Source organism: Schistocerca gregaria, chromosome 4 (assembly GCF_023897955.1).
Source record: "Schistocerca gregaria isolate iqSchGreg1 chromosome 4, iqSchGreg1.2, whole genome shotgun sequence".
Classification (NCBI taxonomy): Eukaryota; Metazoa; Arthropoda; class Insecta; order Orthoptera; family Acrididae; genus Schistocerca; species Schistocerca gregaria.
In genome coordinates this window covers 356,350,287-356,373,097 of record NC_064923.1, presented here as the reverse complement: position 1 = coordinate 356,373,097, position 22,811 = coordinate 356,350,287, and the positions used below count along the sequence as shown (strand labels likewise).

The 22,811-nt window shown below is 41.8% G+C and overlaps 1 protein-coding gene across 1 annotated transcript in view; it reads right to left on the bottom strand.

The window, feature by feature from the left end:
- Positions 1-22,811, bottom strand: part of LOC126268099 (methyl farnesoate epoxidase-like) — a 327,355-nt gene that overhangs the window by 66,488 nt on the left and 238,056 nt on the right. The window contains exons 5-6 of the mRNA XM_049973607.1: positions 12,981-13,101; positions 3,586-3,766 (exon numbers count right to left, since the gene is read on the bottom strand). Coding sequence (XP_049829564.1) covers positions 3,586-3,766; positions 12,981-13,101 — 302 coding nt within the window. The remainder of the gene's footprint in view (positions 1-3,585; positions 3,767-12,980; positions 13,102-22,811) is intronic.

Sequence of the window (22,811 nt, the reverse complement as noted above, 5' to 3'; positions counted from 1 at the left end):
ATTATGATAACAGAAGAAATTTGCACAAAGTAAATCAGTTTTGGGGTCTTTTAGATCTGAAATCTTCAACAGACCTAAAAAAATGTTAAAATAATTCCCAGCGGCTTCAATGTGCATGTTGGGAAAGTACAGAAATTTCAGAATGCTGTAGGCGAATATCTAGCACACCTGAGAACAAATAGTAATGGCGAAAAACTGATTAATATATGTAAAATGTTACAGTTAAAACTAATCTCGACACATTTTTGCAACCTGTCCAGAATAGTCAAAACTTGAACATCTCCAGCTCCAACCTAAGAGAATTTCAACTGGATCAGATAGCCATATCTGAAGGAATATCATGGAAATCATGAATATTAAAGTAATCAGAACTGGGGAATTTAATTCAGATCATTATCACTCTAACATCCAAATGCGATTTTTCCCATATAAAAAAGTACAGACAAGAATATAATCAGATACAACTCCACTGCAGTTAATATTACGAAGCAAAATATAGAAAAATTTAGAGACAAAATTGAGACAACAAAAAAGGTGATTGGCAAGAACTCCATGTACAAAATAATTAAAACAGCAGAGAAAACTTTAGGACTGGACAAGAATAAAAAGAAAACATGGTGGAACAGAGAGGGAGTGAAATTAAATCAGACGGAAGGTCTAATCCCTTAGGCAAATGCTGCTTTTAACATGAGAAGAAACCTTTTCACATCCAGCAGCATAGACGAACATCTCAAGAAAAACCTCATAAAGACCTTTGTTTGGAGTATGCTGCTGTACGGAAGTGTAACACGGACACATAAGAAGCAGAGAAAAACATAAAATAACAGCCTTCGAGATGTGGTGGTACTGTAGAATGCTCAAGATTTCCTGCGTAGACAAAACATCAAACGAAGAGGGGCTCCAGAGAGCGGAGGAACCCAAGCCTTGTCTTCTGAAGTTCATCAGACACAGAAGGAACACACGGGTCGGTCATCTGTTGAGACGTTATGGTATCATTAAAAGTATCATTGAAGAGACAGTAGAAGGCAAAAAACAATAAGCGGACCGGGACTAGAAGACATCAACCGGATCTTGAGGATACCAGCTACACCACCTGTACAGCTCTCAAAGGGGAGGTCGAAGCCATAAATGCATGACAAACTGCTGCTTACCAACCTGATGCCTGAAGACATAAGAAGAAGAAGGTAGTGGTATTACCTGACAGTGGAGCACACAAACTGTTACATTGCACGAAACACAAACACAATTTTGCCCGATTTCTGAGCCCTGAACTGCCATACTGGTCCATGCGACTGAACACAGGTTTCCTTTACATAAAAGAAAAAAAAGAACAAGATTAATAAATGTCGGATCCTTAGGTAGTGAACACGATCTTTCTTTCGTTGAGCAAAACCTTTCCGCTTAGGAAGAAACTATTTGACTTTCCTATAGCAAGTTGCGTTTCACGGACTAAAAAATCTCCGCCTTGAAGTAGAAGTTTTTAGAAGTTTTTGCCATTCTCTAGAATTATTAATCTCACTTTTATCTTTTCCTTGCTGTACAGCAACCCGCAGCAGCAGAGAAGCCAGTATATATTTTTTCATACGAAACGAATTTTAATTTCAAGTAGAATATCCTTTTTAAGAATAGCAATTACAAGTGTGTTTTAAGAAATGTAGGTCTTTTAGTTTCACAGAAGGAGATATTTTCAAGTATTATATTATTAAATAATGAAACAATAAAACATCAAAGAAGCATAGAAGGCAAAGAAGACGAGTGAATTTATGGGCTAAAAGGGGAGATGAGCGGCCCACATAAAAAAAGAAGAATAAACAGAAAGTTGGCAGCGCACTCGCCCGTAAAAGACAAACGTTCCAGGTTCGAGTGCCGGTCCATCGCACAGTGTTAATATAAAATTTCAAGCCTTAGTATTGTGGCTCAGATCAGGAAATATTCCTCATGAGAGTAATTTTTTTAAAGATAGTGTATTTCTTCTTTATTCGTCGTTCTTTTATGCCACACGGTTTCTACTACAAACCTACCGTCCTCGAATAAATATTTTAATTAGATATACAGATAGTTGTCAGCAGCTTTAGTTATACCCAAGACTGTAAGATGGAGAATCAAGAAGAAAAATAAGAATTTTAGTTATTTCAATTTCAGAAGTTGATCAAAATAGAAGTATGGCATTGTAATATATGAGTATGCAAGAAACCTGTGGAGTCAGTAATTACTAGGGACATTTCATAAGTAATGCACATGTTGGTATTACTGTGGATTGTTTGATGTAACAACAGTGTAAAGTACGTCACATGTAGTCGGGAGCTTGAGGAAGAAGGATGTGCTTCTGTTTGTTCGCTTTGTACTTTAACATAAAATTGCCAAGAGGTCGAAGTAGACCCTGCAGGGGCCTCGGGTACTGTGTCTGTTGACAATCAGAGGTCGTACATCAAGACAGAAACTTTACGTGGCCGATACCCAATAGAAATCCACAGTGCGTTAAGTGAAGTTTTTTGCGTATTTAGAGCGGACCGTAGTACAATTTCACGTTGGGTTAATCGTTTTCATGGTGGTCGTATGTGCATAGATGATAATACAAGATTAGGAATGCCAAAAACGCAAACAGATGAATGAATTGTGAAACTTGTGGCAGATGCTCAGGAAAGAGATTGCAGTGTGATTTGTGAGGAAGTCCCTGAAGCCACGGCAATTCCCCCAACATCAGTATTTCGTATGATGACAAATGATTTGAAGAAGAGAAAAGTTCCTGCGAGATGGGTCCCACATAGTTTCACTGCTGAAGAGAAGCAGAAACGTCTGTGCATTGGAACCACGCTCAGACAACGATTCGTCCGTGAAAGTAAAGGATTCTGGTGTCGAATTGTACATATTGATGAAACCCAGACTAGAAACTTTGAACCGGAGTTGAAATAACAGTCCGATGAGTACAGATCTACAGAGTCAAAGCAAGTGATGATCACCAAGGATCCATCATGAAAGATAGAATCCCATGTGGAACAAGTGTTGCAGCAGTGTATTATCCTAACTTCATGCAGAAGCTACGCAGAAAAATGCACAGAACCCACACCTCAGCTGCTCGAGCCACTCATTCTATACGACAATGCTCGCCCTCGTAGCGGCAATGTTGTAGCCCGAAAACAGAGCGAAAACGGGTGGGAAGTGTTGCCGCATCCCCCTTGCGGCCGTACAGCTGGGACATGAGACCAGCAGACTTTGACTTGTTCCCCAAGTTGAAAAAACCTATGAAATGTCACTCGTATAATAGTAAACAAAGAGGACAATCGTGGTACTGATGGTAGATGACAGAAAACTGAGATGCCATAAGAGTGTGGAAAATTAAAAAAAAAATAACTGTACAGGTAAAGAAAAGTACACAACAAAGAAATTGTAGAGAATTGAAAAACGAGACAACGTTTCAAAATTAATATTGTAAACAGTCAATGCTGTACAGATAATGGTAAACCTCAAATCATTTCTCGAAATGAGGGTTTATGGGTTAGATATGTCACAAAATTGCAAATTCCAGATTTCAAGGCTCATCAATTTTCTCCTATACGTTTAACGGTAAAAAGTTTATCTAAATACCTGTCTTTGTCTTCGAGTGTTGGAGGTCTGTCAGTACCAACTGCTTCTTTTATCTCATTGTGCACTCGTTCTTGGACATCGGGATGCCGTAACATCATAAGAAAAACAAATTGAAGAGCGCTGCTTGTTTCTTCCAAGCCAGCATCTAACATGTCGTATAACACCATGAGAATCTGATCCTCTGGAAAATAAAGAACAATACAGAAAACTGGTCGCAAAGAGCTTATCTGAATAAAATTCCCAAGAAAAGTCTTGTAGCACCGGCGTACCTGTGAGAACATTTGGAATTAGATTCAAGTGGAGCAGGGAATTAAAGAATAGGCTTTATGAAAATAAAACAAATAAAAACAAATTAGTAACAAAAGTAAACGCAGTCTCTTGGAAACTGCACATATGTGAAATCAAAATCTTCATGTGGATAACATTCAATGGCATGTTGTTGCACACCACACACTGCACAATGGTTTGATCCACTTTGGCTCAGAGTCCACGATAGTTGCAGCTGAAGCCTATTTCAGTTTTCGATGGCAGCCTCCCGAGTAAGATTCCCACGACTATGCACCGATAGTTTCAGCTTCTTCCAAGCATGCTCAGTCGGATTCATGTCAGCAAATACCGTAGAACAGGTGTGGCAGAGATATCAGCTCGTAGGCAACGCACGAGTTCGAGTGCCAAAGCGCTCAGCCTCGCACCACGGTCCCCTCAACGTTCGGCCGTGGAGGAGGACGGGACAGATGGTAAAGCAGAAACCGTGCCGCATTGAAAAGGCAGTACAGTCGTACTGCATGTGACTTGGCCTTATGTTTCACATTTCTCGACAACACAGATCACAAACAAAACAAGCTTTCAGTGTAAATTAATTATTTTTGAGTGCTGAAGACGTAATATAATTTTTATCTGGTACAAACAGCTTATAGACAAAAGCTGACAATCTCACAGACTTTCGCAGTCAGTTTGCCACGTAACCGTGACTTCATTTAGTGCCGAAAATAGCTCTTTCACACAAATACGTCGATCGAAATGCTGCAGCGCTTTTGCAACTTCATTATGAAGTCTCGGAAAATCCTCCTGAGAAAACCAATGTAGATGTCCTGGACCCAGTTTTAACGTAAAATGATTTGTAATTAAGACTAGAGTTACCTTGCAGTTCAGTCAGTTACATCTGCACATGCATAGGGGTGCTTCCAATTGAAACGGCAAATGGACTCTAAAACACGCCGAAAACAGATGTAAGGTTGACAGCGTCCTCAAAAGCTCCATGGAACTGTCGTTCTAATTTTTGTAGAGTCACTGCGAGTTCTTCAGACCACGCGCTTTCTTTAACGCCATTTAGCTTATGGAATTTGATTGTCTTTGTCAGGATGAATAACTTCTACAATGCGATTTTCTTTTTAAATGCATCCTTATCAAATCAGAAAGAAGTTGCTTTGCATTGTCTTACTGTGGGCAGTGTGCAGTTAATTCCACTTGCGGATTTTCGTTCCTGCACTCCTTTTTCCTTCATAAATTGAGCAGTCTTCTTTCGCTTGTCCTTGGTCCGGCAGTTTAAACAGGGTCGGCATTGTTACAGTCAGATTTGACATGGTTAATTCGAAGGGCTGGCCAGATGCCCTTCTTGTCATCACCCCTTACCCCCGCAACAGAATCAGTGTACCCTGCTGTCTGCACCTGGTGTAAATCGTGAAATAGTGTGAATATTTTCCAAACGTCTGTGAGTTGTGGAACTGAAGCAGGTCGTAGGAACCAGCCCTGTATTCACTTAGTGGGATGTGGAAAACCGCCTAAAAACACATTCAGGCTGGCTGGCACACCTGCCCTCGTCGGGGCGGATTCAATCCGGGGCCGGCGCGCCTACCTCAGTCCAAAAAAACAGAGCATTAGCGCTCTTGACTAACTTGGCGGGTTTTCGTAAATTGAGCAATAGCGGGATTTAAATCGAAACATCGTTCCAGGCAAGCCCTTTGACTTAACCAACGCAGTTTGAAGTAGTATATGAAGTCCCCACACTCTTCGTTCCTTTCCACTGAAAATTGTGGCAACTGAAAATGGAATAATGGGTGTGACTTCAGAAACTTTACTGCTCATATCACCAGTTTCTGAAAGTGTTGTATGCTTGCACATTTAGCACAAAGTGCTTTTTGATGTACAGGACACTTAATCTCGTTTGTCGATCGTAATAATTTTTTGCTCTTTCATTGTCCTCTGAAAGTTTAAAGTTCAAATTCTCTCTGCGTGTTACTGTCATGTCGCTTCGTAGCAAATAAGCAGTTACCGTCGCTTATGCGAATTGAGAATTCTCATCCCTCTCTTCTTTTATTCCCATTCATTTGAAAGGAATTTCGCTTGACTTCCCCTCTTTGTGCAAATAGCTACTGGACCTGTAAACGTCCTTCATAACACAAGCAAATAGCGAAAGGTAAACAGCGCTGACAGTACGATTCTGCCGCTCTGAGATTTGTGCTGATGCAAAATGCCGCACCGCAATGCTAAATGAAATGTTGCGCTGTTTGGGTACTTCCGGGAAGGACCGCGCAAAGCCGAGTGACAAGCTGGGCCACACACGATGCACGGGTGAAGTTTGGTATGCCGTAGACCATTCCATCCAGCTGATTCCTGGTCCCAAAGGACTGTAGTTATGAGATGGGTGCTGTATAACGGCGAACTGCCGTCGTGGAAAACGAAACGTTGGGCTGTCTCCAGCCTCCAAATTCGCCTCGATTGCGACGAGAAGCGTCCGAAATTTGTACTTGGTACCGGTCCAAAACATACTGACCCAGTGACCCAGCCCCCCCCCCCCCCCTCCCCCGCTTAACCCCTGGGACTACACGCACTGGTACCTTCGCGCCTCCACACTCTTCTACGACGACCATCAGGTGTAAGAAAAAACCTGCGGTCATTGGTGAAGAGAACGTGATGCCATTGATCCGCATTCAGTTCCAAGTTCTCCTTTGCCCAGCTTAATAGTGCACTAGCTGCTGAGGTGTTTGTACTACTGATCATAATTGACGCCTAGAGACCAAATTGAATGTGAGGAGACAAATATGTACAGTCTGTCTCGATGCAATTGCCCTCTTCTTCATTAACTATTCTCTATGACACCATTTCCCTCTTGGCAATCGTCCATTTTAAAGAGGTTTTAGCGAGAAATTGAAAAAAAAGGAAAAACCAAAGGTATCTGAGTCGTGCGAATTTATAAGTAGATCTATTAAAGCTCTGTTATCTTTGCCGATTGTTACATGGCATTTCTCTGGTCTGCTAAAAGGGCGCAGGGTACGTGGTTTCTGAAAGGTGGGCTGCCGCGAGATAATTTCGTCGCCCATACGGAATCTGTGGCACAGCGAGCAAACGTATGCTGAGCCAAAACTGAATAAGTGATACGTTCTCGGATGCGAATATTTTCTCGGTTGTCGGAAGGTTCCAACACGTGTTGTGTGGCTCGAGGCGGCTGTTGCATTTGAATTACACTCAAGAGCCAAAGAAAGTGATACATCTGTCTAATAATGTGTAAGCCCCCCGCGAACACGCAGAAGTGCCACAACACGACGTGGCATGGACTCAGCTAATATCTGAATTAGTGCCGGCGGGAACTGACACCATGAATCCTGCTGGGCTGTCCATAAATCCATAAGAGTACGAGGAGGTGCAGATCTCTCCTGAACAACACATTGCAAGGCATCCCAGATATGCTCAATAATGTTCATGTCTATAGAGTCTGGTGGCCAGCGGAAGTGCTTAAACCCAGAATAGTGTTCCTCTGTAGTAATTCTGGACGTGTGGGGTGTCACATTGTCATGCTGGATTTGCCGAATTCCGTCGGGTCGCACAATGGACATGAATCGATGTATGTGATCAGACAGGATGCTCACGTACGTGTCACCTGTCAGAGCCGTATCTGTAAGTATCAGGTGTTCCGTATCACTCCAATTGCACACGCCTAACACCGTTACAGAGTTTCCATCAGCTTGAATAGTCCCCTACCGACATGCAGGATTCATATATTCGTGAAGTTGTCTCTATACCCGTACACGTCCATCCGCTCGATACTAAATGAAACGAGACTCGTCCGTTCAGGCAACATGTTTTTCCAGTCTTTAACAATTCAGTATCGGTGTTGACAGGCGCAGGCGAGGCGTAAAGCTTTGATTCGAGCAGTCATCAAGGATACACGAGTAGGCTTTTGGCTCCAAAAGCTCATATCGATTATGTTTCATTACATGGTTCGCACGCTGACATTTATAGATGGCCCAACACTGAAATCTGGAGCAATTTGCGGAAGGGTTGCACTTCTGTCACATGGGAGGGTTCTCTTCAGCCGTCGTTGGCCTCGTTCTTGCAGGATCTTTTTTCCGGCCGCAGCGATGTGGCAGATTTTATGTGCGGTGTCACCGCCAGACACCACACTTGCTAGGTGGTAGCCTTTAAATCGGCCGCGGTCCGTTAGTATACGTCGGACCCGAGTGTCTCCACTATCAGTGATTGCAGACCGAGCGCCGCCACACGGCAGGTCTAGTCTAGAGAGACTCCCTAGCACTCGCCCCAGTTGTCCAGCCGACTTTGCTAGCGATGGCTCACTGACCACATACGCTCTCATTTGCAGAGACGACAGTTTAGCATAGCCTTCAGCTACGTCATTTGCTACGACCTAGCAAAGCGCCATATTCATTTACTATTGATATTGATATTGTGAATCATGTACCGTCAACAGCGACGTTTGTCATTAATGGATTAAAGTTAAGTATCAAACTAACTACGTCCGCTTTCTGAATTCTAATTCCTTGTCATTTTCAAGACCTCACGTCAGTATAGTTCTTCCCTCCTCACTCCAACCTGCGTGAGCTAAAACACGTGCATTTCGGCCTCCACTAGTAACACGGTCTTGGCTCTTCTGCCAACACTACATGATGTTTTACCGGTTTCCTAATATTCGCGGTACACTCGTGAAATGGTCGTACATCCCCAATTGATCGCTACCTTGGAGATGTTGCGTCCCATCGCTCGTGTGCCGACTATAACACCACGTTCAAACTAATTTAAATCTTGATAACCTGCCACTGTAGCAGCACTAACCAATCTAGCAACTGCACCAGACACTTGTCTTATATAGGCGTTGCCGACCTCAGCGCTGTTATTCTGCCTGTTTACAAATCTCTGTATTTGAATACGCATACCTGTATCAGATTCTTTGGTGCTTGAGTGTATAACGTTCTGCCGTGATAAACGTTCAGTCCGTTCTCAATGGAGCAGCTACAACATTGCAAAACAATATGAATCTGCACTATCTATCTCCGTTTCTCCTTCACCGTTCGGAAGCTGCATCTATGTGATCGCTGAAAGCTTCGGTTGTAGTACTTTTTAAGACGATATTTGTCTGTATCTGACGGTGGAGTTATCTGTTGTAGTAGTGGCCAATGTTAAACTTAACTTTGCATTGTAGTGGTTTTGCGAGGGGCTGGTTGAGCCGCCATGGTAGGCTGCCTCGGCCAGATGTAAAGAGAGTGTGTAACCCCACGAGGGGCTATTGGCTGTAATTTATATTCTGGTTCATCTTAATTTTGATACTAAGTAGATATAGCGTTACTATCCAAGATTTGGCTGTATGTAACTGTAACCCCTAAGTTCATTTCTATGGGTTTCATGATTGTATTTAATGAAGGTTTCAAAAAAGTAATTATTAAAAATCTGGTATTGGCATTGTGGTGCCGTCTCATATTGAGCGGTTTAGATCAGCAGTATGTAATGTGATAAATTACTCCTGAAATCAGCTGATTGCACAATTCATGATAACTAACTTAATTTAAAAAAAAAATCATTATTATTGCTATTTTAGCACTGTCTGCTTTGGTAATTAATCAGTGTGTCTCCAGACGAAGTGTGTTGATGAACACAAAACTAAAGACGCGAGGATCGAGGCATGATCAACATCAGAGCAGCCATGATGCGAACTCGTCTCAGGCCAGTGTGTCATGTTATAACTCGCTTCTTTCCTTTCGACTCTTTCTTCTAGAGAATCACTCCACTGCCGCTCAGTCAATGACATATTACAAACACAGAAAGCTGAGGACCACACATTCACAATGAACTGACACAAATTAGAATATCTATACAAATTGTTTCAACTTGTTTGTCAATTAAATTACAAAATGTACTGATCCTGTATAAAAAAAGTAGTCGTTTGCGTTAGTAACTATGACTCACTTATTTAAGAGGGTTTTGTTTGCTTTTTACAAATTTTTTGACCCTCTCTTGAGAACAGCTGAAATATTTACTTTTATTATGGATAGCAGAACTCTTTTTCACCGCTTTGCGAAACAACGTACCGGACAAAGTACTAGCCACTGCCTGGAGACATCTTGCTACTGCCGTGTAACACCGCCTCTACTTAGTCTCAATTCATCGAGAAAGAGTGTCACCATATCACTTTGGGTATGTTGTATCCATCTGAAGTCACTACAGTCCGATCGACGAACGATGACGGTTCGCGCAGGTCGACGAAAGGAGGAGATTAGTATTAAACGTCCCGTCGAGTATTACTGAAATACATGTGAAAATTATGCGTTTTAAATATGACAGGGCACACCTGTTTTATAAAAAAAAACATGGTCTAATGTACTGGAGCTATAGTGGCATCGTAAAATGCTAAACAGAAAATCAGAGCCAGCATCGCCACACATGTATAAATTACGGTATATACTATGGCCATCTCGTCAGCAGTGCAAAACAAACTGCCGTTTAGTAGGCGCAAAATATTTGTCTCGCATGCTCACCAGATGTCGCTACTGTACGTGTACACGTATTCTTCAATAATGTAATTATACGATATACAGTAAAAAGATAAATACAATCGCTAAAGTCTGTAGTACGCTTACCACGTGCAAAAGTCATTACAGTAACAAAATGCAATACATTAAGACACGACAAAAGTTGGATTGTTAAAAAGGAAAAAATTAAGCGATAATAATTTTGATACGCTCTAATGGCGAATTATGGATGAAAATACCAAGGCGTAAGTAATAACCAGCTTACGGAGTACACAGAATAATACAAAAACGACAAAAACAAAGAGCGGAAGAGGCATACTGCAGCAAATAATCAGCGCCCTCTGTTGGCGCTACCCACAGAATGCCACATAGGTGAGAAGGTGTTAGACAGTTAGAGGTACGTAAGCGCCAGAGGGCCGCCATTGCAAGAAATGAATGATAAAACTCATTACCAGTCAATTAACAAGATTATCTACTTAGTGAAAGATCTTATACAAACCGAGAAGGGGGAAGAAAACACGAGAGATATTCGCTCAACGTGAGAAAAACGAAACGAATTAGTAAAGCATTCTGTACTATGTCGTTTTAGGGCAAACGAAATTGTAGATACGTAATGTCTCAGCAGGAAATTGTTGCTGAGCAATATTACTTAAGACGTATTTAACATTTTTAGTAAGGTTAGCAGCTTGATTTGACAACTAAGTCAACGATTTTATGTGGTTACATAATTAGCTTTTCCATCTACGGAGTTATGTGTGGTGGTAGTAAATTCTTTGGGAATATTTTATCCGTTATCGTGTTCAATAGTTTCAGTAAAGTTGTGAATATAATTTTTATGCCATAACTACATTTGTTCGTTAAAAATTTTGTGTGTGTTTTTGTGTGTGTGTATCTCGATTCCTGTTTCTTCTAAAACATCCATTTTTGAGCCCTTTGGTGTTGTGTGCAGAATCTGCATCGTATTTTCGATCTGGTTTAGCTCATACATAATTTTTCTTACTAATTACAATATAAACGAGGTCGGACAGGCGATGAAAATCCTGCTCATAACACCGAAGGGTCCAGTAATGAATCTTTTAGAATAAATATAAATCTACATAAACACACGTAAATGACCCAACAAAATTTTTAACGAACAAACTGACTAAAAATATAAAAATGATATTCACAACTTTACTGAAATCACAGAACATGATAACGGATAAAACAAGCAAAGATAACAGCAACGAACATTAGCAAAGATTTACTACTACCATACACAACTCCATCGTTGAACAAGCTAATTATAAAACCACACAAAATAGGTGACATAATTGTCAAAGGAAGCTGTGAAACTTACCAAGAACATTTAACACATCTTAACGAATACTTTTCAGCAACAAATTTCAGTGCTGAGAAATTACATCTCTATAATTTCGCCTGCGCTACACCTTAGAAACGCAGCAGTACAAGGTATTAGGCAGCGATAGACATACATAAAACTGTTATTAGTTACAAATAAATACAGAGAGATCACTAGTAACTCCATATGTTTTGAGCTTGATAATGGCCATGGAGCCGAAATAAGCTTATAACCCTAAGAAATAACATCGTAATACAATTTCTTTGAATATAGAAACTTTTTGGCTTGTTAAACATGTAAGATTCCGTAGAGCTATCAAACTTCAGTGAGGCTGATTGCTACGTTACACAGAGATTAAATTCGGATGGTTCATGGGACCCTCATGAGTTTCTCTAGTAAACCTTTTGATGAAAACAGAGTTTTCTTTTACGAATCATTCACACTTAATAAAGGAATGTTTGTACCTAATTGTGGTAATGCACATTTTAGAAAATTATAATGATCGTAATTTTCAATGTCCGCAAAGAGGAGGGAACTTCGGAGATTGTTTAAAGACTCTGAAGACACTTATAGCCGCAGGCGCAAAATCCAGCAGGGATGTGTAACATCCAACACCCGTAATCAATCATATTTTAAGTAGAGGTGTGATATAAATCTTATTGCGCATTATGCTGCGTCGTCGGAACAAGACACAACGAGGGCAAAAGCACCACAGGCCCAAAGATGATACCTGGTGCCAGTGCCATAGACGAAGATATCGTCTTCGTCTCGGTCAGTTGCCGACTATAATCCACCAATGACAGGAGGACAACGTACGGAGCCTACTTGGTAGACAGAGCAGCTCTCGCCCACATCGTTATAGATCATCGTCCAGGGCTGACTCAGACAGGGAACTTCGTTTATTGAATTCTTGGAATTGAACAAACAGTTGTTTTAACTGCATTTGTTATGTACTGTGAAGTTTACTTACGATCACTTGCACTTAGCCATTGAGGGCCTTTTTGTATTATATTACAAACAGTGTTGGAGCCTTCAATATTCAACTCATTTGTGTGACTTTGTTACTAATTTGATGGAGTGTTGTAAAACCTTCGTTCTCCTATCTTGTTACCTACCCCTAGGGCATAACTGTGTAATAGTGGCAAGGAGAAATTGTCTTTGCGGTGTACTGCACCAAAAACCGTTTAACGAACTCACAGACTCGGCCAGCAAATACTGTGGCAACTTGGCCTTCACTGCAGTAGCGACGAGGCCTTTCCAAAACTGGCGACGAGGGTTTACAAAACATTACTTACCCGTAAATGTTGTGTTATCATCTTGGGATTCTTTTGCTTTTGCAATTTCATACAAATACGCGTCTATGAGATCTGTCTTCTTCCCTGGAAAATATGCAGCCTTGTGGTCTTCGATGAGTTTCTGGAAAAAAGTAAAGGATTTTTGTTAAATATAATTGCATAAGATTTTGTGGACAGAGTCACTTAACATAAAAGTTTTCTGAGTATCGTACCGCATCATAATGTGAAATACTATTCGGGATTAACCAGAAGAGTGTCGAAACGTTGGTTTCTCCAGCATACCCTTTTCTTTTTTTTTTTTTTTACATTATGACGCGGTATGATTGTACGATACTCAGAAAACTTTTGTGTTAGCACAGAATAAATAGTTGTCTCCGAGTACACAGCATCCATACCAATAAGAGCAAGAATAAAATATCTTTCAGAAATTTAATGAAAATATTTTTTTCCTTTTACGTATAACGATACTGCCTTGTTAATAATATCTGCGAGTTTCGTAACTCAGTGTACAGTGAAATATCATCTCTGAGATCTTTCGTTTACCAACAAACTATTTCCTTTTGACGACGCTGCTATGTTATTTTATCAAAAATCTCTCTTACTTAATGCGAAGCAACGGTGAGAATTTGATTTCAACAAGTACTTAGGAGTGAGAGCACTGGTTTAGGTGGGTTATGTAAATCGACCGGCCAGTTTTGTTTAGATTTTCCATTATATTTTTCCTAAATCATTTCAGGCGAATAGTAGGATGATTAAGCGACAAGTTTACGATCAATATATTACATCATATTTGTCCATGAGGGCTAGTGTCCAGTCTCAAATGGCTCTAAGCACTATAGGACCTAACATCTGACGTCACCAGTCCCCTAGACTTAGAACTACTTAAACCTAACTAACCTAAAGACATCACACACATCCACGCCCAAGGTAGGATTCGAACCTGCGATCGTAGCAGCAGCGCGGTCCCAGACTTAAGCACCTAGATCCTCTCGGCCACAGCGGACGGCTGTCCAGTCCCACTCATCGCCTTGTTGAAGGAAGGTGAAACCTAACATTCTTTCTCTTTCATCTGGGTAATTTCGAGAACTGCATTTGCATATTCTACGAGACACTCTCGGGTTTATTGCACATAGTTCTTTTTATTTCTGGGTTCTCAGATAGCATGGAAAGAATGATTGCTACCATAGCCCTTTTTTCATTTATTATTATTTCATTCTCATTCAGGCGTGGTCTGGTAACAGCTGTTTCCAATATTCAGCCATAGGATTACAATTTAATTAGAAGATATTACAACATTAAAGAATTAAATAAAGTGTCTAGGAGAAATGATTCAGCCTAAAAGAGGGGATAAAGGATCTATTTCGGCAAGATTACGAAACCTGGACTTGGTATTTCAGTAAAAATGAGATGTTAGTAATAAAAAATTGTTTTCTAAAATTTATCTTTACCAGACAGTTAATGGGCCAGAATGCTCTTGAGCATCAGAAATACCCATTTTAAGTCTGATAAAGGGAAACAAAGAAATCAGTGATAAAGAAAGACACATTGTAGAGAAGATATTAAGAAGTAGAACGACGGTATACAGGATGCTACAAAAAGGTACTGCCAAACTTTCAGGAAACATTCCTCACACACAAAGAAAGAAAATGTGTTAGGTGGACATGTGTCCGGAAACGCTTACTTTCCATGTTAGAGCTTATTTTATTACTTCTCCTCAAATCACATTAATCATGGAATGGAAACACACAACAGCAGAACGTACCAGCGTGACTTCAAACACTTTGTTACAGGAAATGTTCAAAAAGTCCTCTGTTAGCGAGGATACATGCACCCACCCTCCGTCGCATGGAATCCCTGCTGCGCTGATGCAGCCTCTGTTAGCGAAGATACATGCACGTACCCTCCGTCGCATGGAATCCCTGCTGCGCTGATGCAGTCCTGGAGAATGGCGTATTGTATCACAGCCGTCCACATTAAGACCACGAAGAGACCGTACATTTGGTACCGGGGTTGCGTAACAAGAGCTTTCAAATGCCCCCATAAATGAAAGTCAAGAGAGTTGAGGCCGGGAGAGATTGGAGGCCATGGAATTGGTCCGCCTCTACCAATCTATCGGTCACCGAATCTGTTGTTGAGAAGCGTACGAACACTTCGACTGAAATGTGCAAGAGCTCCTTCGTGCCTGAAGTACATGTTGTGTCGTACTATTAAAGGCACATGTTCTAGCAGCACAGGTAGAGTATCCCGTATGAAATCATGATAACGTGCTCCATTGAGCGTAGGTGGAAGAATGGTTCAAATGGCTCTGAGCATTAGGGGACTTAACATCTTGGGTCATCAGTCCCCTAGAACTTAGAACTACATGCTAACTAACCTAAGGACACCACACACATCCATGCCCGAGGCAGGATTCGAACCTGCGACCGTAGCAGTCGTGCGGTTCCGGACTGCAGTGCCTAGAACCGCACGGCCACCACGGCCGGCCGTAGGTGGAAGAACATGGGGCCCAATCAAGACATCACAAATAATGCGTGCCCAAACGTACTGTAGAGCAATGGGTCGCATGTCAACACAAGCGCCGAAGTCAACATTGCCTTCCTTCAACTGGGCCAACTGGCGGTGAATAGAGGAAGTACAGTAGATACTGACGAAACTAAAATGCGCTTCAACATGGAAATTAAGCGTTTCCGGACACATGTCCACATAACATCTTTTCTTTATTTGTGTGTGAGGAATGTTTCCTGAAAGTTTGGCCGTACCTTTTTGTAACACCCTGTAGAAATAGTCCTATACTTAGGGAATAGGTGTAGGGGAAGGAGATGCAGGAGTCCTGCACCGCTGCTCATGGCAATGTCGTAGTGGAGGTTATTGGGCAGAACGACAGTAGTCATGTTTAAATTAAGAAGTAATACAGAAGGACGTAATTATGTAGGAAAAAAGCATAAGAAATTAGGAAAAAACAACTAATGTTATGTCAGCATATCCAAAGAATAAGTAGTAGCAGACTGACAAGAAAGCACAGCATCCTGAAAAATTAAAATGCAAACCCATCTGGCTTAGCATAGTGCAAATTGGCTTAAATATGCAGGAAATTCGAAACAAAACAAAATGTAGAAAAAACGTTAATAGATGGGTCAGTATCCAAGCCAAATCTGTTCCAAAAATTCTGGGAAGAAATTGGACAGCGCAAGAGAGGAAACAAGAAAGTGAACAGAAGTTGTACTAAAGAAAGATCAAGATAATGTAGTAGCTGAAAAGTGATGCTTAGCTGATCTTTAACAACAGTAGAAGAAATAAGCAAAAGATGGTGCCATTTTCTTTGCCTAAGTTTAACCTACAGTCGTTTATTTTACGATCTGCATGCGGTGGTGTTGCGGTCCTACGTTGTTTCGGAGGTGACGATACTAGTGCCGATGCTGGTGGAGACGGCGGTGCTGTTTTTTTTTTTTTTTATGCATTAAATCAAATGTGAAACAAGCAGCGTCATATTTTCGATACAGCGCAGATTTTTAACTACACCTATGATGAACAGTATGTGGTGTACGGCAAAGCTGTCGACCTTCGGAGGAAGACCTGCATACGATATTTTACAATTTCACATAATTCATAGTCTAGTGCCAAAAATAATAAAAGTAACCTGATAAGCTGGTGTAAGAACGGTTGAGTTGAACGTAAAGTTACGCACAGTATTATTAGTATAGACACAAAATAGTATTGTTTTTGAGTTATTCTGCTTAACAGTACTGAAGTGCGAATGTGTTCGTGTGTGTGTGTGTGTGTGTGTGTGTGTGTGTGTGTGAAAACCCTTTCTGACAAAGATATTCGAATGGTGTTCCTTGTTGTTTTGTGAATGCCAAACTCTAAATTCCCTGCAATTATACCGAAATGGGAACCCATTTGTCCTCATTACAAGTTAGTAGTGGAGCACAGCTGATGTGCCTTTTGTTTTATGAGTTGAATACGTTAAGGAGCAAGCACACAGTCAGGGGCAAATTATTCCCCCTCCCATAACCTATTGCTATGATAGTTAATTTATAACAGCCCACCCCTCCACTTCCCCTTCCCTATCCCCTGCCCCTCTGGGAAAAGGGTGCCGATACTGGGACACTTTTCTTCACCCCTCCTCAGCTCACTTCTGGGCCACATTTCTCCACCCTAGGAACCCCCCCCCCCAGTCCTCCCGTCCTCTCCCACACTTCCCCCTCCCCAACCCCACTTCCCTCACCCTCCTTCCACTTGAGAATTAGTGGGAAAAAAAAGATCCAGTCTGTGCTGTGCTGCTGGAAAGAGGGATCACATGACAAGAAATTCAGATTAATGCCAGTTAAATTGCAGAGGACATATTGTTGATTTATAAAAATCAGTTTGCATATTCTTTACCTGGATATATGCTCCACTACTCCCCACACCATCAACCAGCATTAATGCTTCCCAGTATCCCCCTTCCTTCTCCCAGGCATGAGTGTTTTGCAACCCTCCCACCCCACTTACTTCAGCATGAACACAACTTTGACAGGCATTAATGGAACTGATGGTGGATTTATGAGCCCCTACTGTTCTAAATTGTGATCGGGTGGCTGATGCATCCCTAAAATGTGGTAGCATTCCATTGACCAGGAAATTCTAGACCCACTTCCTGTCTGTCCACTTACTGTCTGTCTGTCTCTCTAACTCTCGCACTTACTTCCTGTTTCTGTGAACACTGGCATGAACCAAAATGTTCAAATATGCAAACTGGGGTTCCTATTGTCTAATGCCGAATTAGTAAACCGTGAACTCAGCTCGCTCTGTTCAATCATGAGGTGTCGAATGTAAGTGGGTATAGTATCCTTCTGCTTCTCGTCAGTTCCAATTTAAATGAGAGACACTGTTGCAGGGAGGGTTAGCCAAAGTCAAATATATCGCTCGTAAAACTCACAGTGATTCTTCTTCATAATAAAACGTATTTTTAATATTTCAGAATCACACACATACATTTTGAAAATCTAGTAATTACATTAAGCCACAAATAAATCACAGTGATAAATATATCTGAGGTCTTGTATACACTAATTTTTGAGAAAACCATAGCACCCTCTTTCAGATGCTGCCCTACGCCCCGCCACCACAGCGTTTCCACCTTACAGTAAATATATCTGGCAAAAAAAACCTTCCGATTGCATACACATGTGATCACCAAGCGTGAGCCATCTGCCATCTGCAGGAGTGCCAGGAGCTCCAGCCACCAAGGCAGGGAGAGGGCTGGAGATCGGCAGGTGTGCCAGCCATGCCTGTAGTTCTGCGCTTATCTCCCAGTAACCAAATTCTGGCCGTACCAGGCTCTCAGAGGCTGGAGAGGCTGTCACTGTGACTACCCAGCCAATAACCAACCAGTGCAAACACCCCCCATATTGAATCTTTTCAAATTTCCACAGAAAAACCTGTGAATACATCCAACACATATGTCCACGTCGGTTGCCGTTCAACCAGCATGCTGGTTATTTTGCTATTCAGCCACTAGGAGGGTGCTCTGAGTGGCACCGCTGGGAGTTGTCCCTGCAGCTGTGGGCAAGAGCGACCTAACTGGAGCCTTTCTTTGTCCCTAACCGCTCAGTACAGGCTAATCCATGACTTCTGATCAGGACTGGCAATGAACGGGCCTTGCTAATCTCGAGCACACTGCGAGATTAGCAGGGACAGATTGCTCATAGAGTTCTAACTTCAATTCCACCCTCGCCAAAGGGTCTCAGATGTTTAAAAAATCCACTTTCCCAAACTGGAGACAGAGATGTTGTTGTCCATGTACCTCGAATTTCTCACACTGATTTTATTTATATCCGTTATTTTCACTAAGTTAATTCAGTAATATAGCTGATTTTTTTACGATGTGTAGGTGAGAGACTGAAATTTCAGTAAAAGATTTCGTTGCCACGAAAAAACGCCTGATTACTACGCTCCAACTAGAGAATCGAATCTGTGGTATCCTTGCTATGACTTCCACCTGGCTGGTGCCATTTCATTGATACAAAATTGATTAACCAATTAATTAAATTGATCATGAGGCTCCCTTTGCATGGTGAGTAACTTCTTTCTTGCAGTCGGATTACTCTCGCCAGCTACCCATTACAGATGCATCTGTGACATCTCTAGGGGTTTCCCATACGCTAGTTATTCATTTCCTCCGATACCAAAATTGATGGCAATTGTCATCAAATAGCTGAAGACACCTAATGGTATTTACGTTCTGTATGTCAGCTGCCTTGTTATCCTGTTGGAAGTAAGTCACTTAGAATCCCAGTATACTACTCCTAATGTAATCCTCCTGAGACTTGTCAGTCTGTAGGGGCAGTAGGATGCCTCACGCTCCTCTCCACATCCATCCCTAAGACCGGTTAACATGTGAACACTGACACCAGCGGCACCGCGTCGCGAATCTCTGCCCGCACGTAACGGCTGTAACGCTGCCAGCTAACAGATACCAAGATTTTGAGCATATGCTTACCCCCCTCTCACCTGCAAACCGAAACGTTGTGAGGAGTGTTAATGGTTCAAATAGCTCTGAGCACAATGGGACTTAACATCGGAGGTCATCAGTCCCCTAGAACTTAGAACTACTTAAACCTAACTAACCTAAGGACATAACACACATCCATGCCCGAGGCAGGATTAGAAACTGCGACGGTAGCGATCGTGCGGTTCCGTAATGAAGCGCCTAGAACCGCTCGGCCATACCGCCTGGCGAGGAGTGTTAATGCCGGAAGGTCTGACCCACTGAATAATAACAAAATACCTGTCTGCTGACCACCCCTTTCTAAACGTGTATGAGCCTTCAGACCCAGGTTTCCTTCAGAACCCAGCTCGGAAGAAGCGTTCCTGGTGGCTCCCGCCAAATTAGTGGGTGGATGGTTTGAGAACGCAAATGGCAATCCCTGGAGGGACAGCGATGTTCTTTTCGAGAAACGCTATTGGGAACCGAAATTTGAAGCTGACTTCAGAAGGATTTCACTGCCACCAACACATTCATTTCGCACAAAGTCAATTAAAATGAGAAACGAGACATTAGCGCTCATAGGAGCCATATAGACAAAGTTTTTCTTCCCCTTCACTCTGTTTGCGAGTGTAATAGGAAAGGAAATGACAAGTAGTGGTACAGGGTACCCTCGGCCACGAACCGTACATTGACAGAAGGGATGACGTCACATCGGAACATGTGCAGTCCAACGCACAGCTCCGTTCCTTCTCTGAGCTGATTGTAGCGCAGCTGACCATCATTTGAGCAATTGTCAGTGGTTTCTAGTTTTAGTAGAGAGTATTACAAAAAAATGTTTTCGTCCATTTTATTTGTATACCAGCACGCATTCGAAGAGAAGTAGCATAGTTGTAGTGCGATTTCCGACTCTCACTCGAAGAGAAATGACATAATTGTAGTGCGATAGTTACAGTCAGATGTAGCACACCAGCACACGACAACCGGCCACCATGACATGTCTTATATTTAGGTCAGACTGTACATAGTGATCTTCACTCCTTTTGTAGAGAGGTTTCTACAATTTTCGATTCTGTTTCTTCCCGACAAATAGCTCAAGTTCTTCATGTCAAATCGCTTTACCATTTATTACTGAAATCTACGTCTATGTTCGAAACTTGCATCGCTGTCTCCACTTGAGCTATATAGATAAAGTGTATTTTCCGATACTGGTCAAGATTTACTGGCGATAAGTAATTTTTTATTCGTATTGCGTGATCCAATGCGCATTATCGCTGTAGTAATTGTTTTTGTGATACTCTCTTCTTTTTCTTTCTAAGAAATTTTTGTCTTATTTATATGCGACTGACAATAATAACTGCAAATCAAAGTATCTTTCCCCGGTATACTTAATACTCACAATGAAAACTGTCTGTGTTGTTCATGTTTCAAAACATCGCCAATGATGTGACGTTACAGTCGTCATGTTGTCTATATCGTGTGTCACATATGTACGACGTCACCGGTCAAAGCTGACTGCTAGTACCCCAGTTTCTCCTTATCGAGACGTTAGCACTGAATACAAAGAGTATACATCGATGAGTCAAAACATTGTAAACATTGATCACCGCGAGGCTGAATGCTTCTTGTTGACGTTGTGGCTACTTGACACAGTAAGGAAACTGTAGAAGCAGAGCAGGGACTAACAGGGGACCATTCTAGCGACGATATGAGTCACAAATGTTGAGATACTCTGACTTCAGCGACCTTGCCAAAGGGCAGATTGTTATCTATATCTACATCAAACTCCGCAAGCCGCCTAACGGTGTGTGGCGGAGGTTACTTCTGGTATCACTAATCGATCTCCCCTTCCCTGTTATTATTAAGGCTATGCATTAACTCTAATATTTCGAATTTTCTCGTCGTGGTCTTCCGAAAAGTGTTCAGGGCTAATTTCAATAGTAAGCCTTTTCGTGATGCACAGCTAATCTCTTGTAACGTCTACCACTGAAATTTTTTGAGCATGTCGTGCTGACTAAACGAACCCGTGATTCAATGCGCCACAATTAGACGGTCCTTCTCTGTGTCTTCTGTCAGTCCACCCTGGTAAGAATCGGTCGAACAAGCACCTTGCAAGCCACTTCCCTCGTGGATGGGTTATATTTCCTTAAGAATCATCCTATGAACTGAGTATGGCATCTGCTTCTCGTCTACTATTTGTTTTATGTGTTCATTCTACTTAATGTCGTTATGGATAGTTACTACTATATATTTTCCAGCAATTTGTCACCGAGCGAGATGGCGTATTGGTTAACATACTGGAATCGCATTCGGGAGGACTACGGTTAAAACCCGCCTCCGGCCCTCCTGATTTAGGTTTTCCGTGATTACTCTAAATCGCTTGAGGTAAATACCGAGATGGTTCTTGGGAAAGGTCACGGCCGATTTCCTTCCCCATCCTTCCCTAAACCGATGGCAGCGATGACCTCGCTGTTTGGTTTTTCTCCTCCGGGAAATCAACCATCCAGCAATTTGTCATCAATAATGTAGATACATTATAGTGGGTTTGTTTTCCTATGAATGCTCAATATGTGACATTTATTTACGTGCAGGGTCAACTGCCACATCCTGCACCATTTATCAGTCCTCTGCACATCAATCTGCAAATCGATGATGTCTTCTGGCATTGCTCTTTCTTGTAGGCCACTCCATCAAATGTAAACGATCTTAAGTCATTTATATATATTGTAATCGGTAACAGAAATGCAGCATTAGAAAATTGTAGCAGGAAGATCTGCAGCGGATAGGCACTTGGTGTAGGGAGTGGCAACTGACACTTAACATAGACAAATGTAATGTATTGCGAACACATAGAAAGAAGGATCCTTTATTGTATGATTATATGATAGCGGAACAAACACTGGTAGCAGTTAGTTCTGTAAAATATCTGTGAGTATGCGTGCGGAACGATTTGAAATGGAATGATCATATAAAATTAATTGTTGGTAAGGCGGCTACCAAGTTGAGATTCATTGGGAGAGTCCTTATAAAATGTAGTCCATCAACAAAGGAGGCGGCTTACAAAACACTATCAAGAAAACTATCAAGAAAATCCTTCCCATGCAGCGAAATCTGCTGGTGATAATCTTAGCACTCATTACACGTGATAGGGAGAGTAATAGTTGTTATGAGGGATACACACAGTCGTACTTTGGCATAACTATTTTCGTTTGCCACTTGCCTGGAGCTTGTACTACAGTTTGTCTCAATATCCTGCAGAACCCGGTCCTCCAAATCTGGTGTATGCACAGTCCGCTGCTTCCCTGCACGTTCGTCTGTCTAAAAGGACCCAAGTTCACACAAATGCCCAAACAGGGCTCGAAATG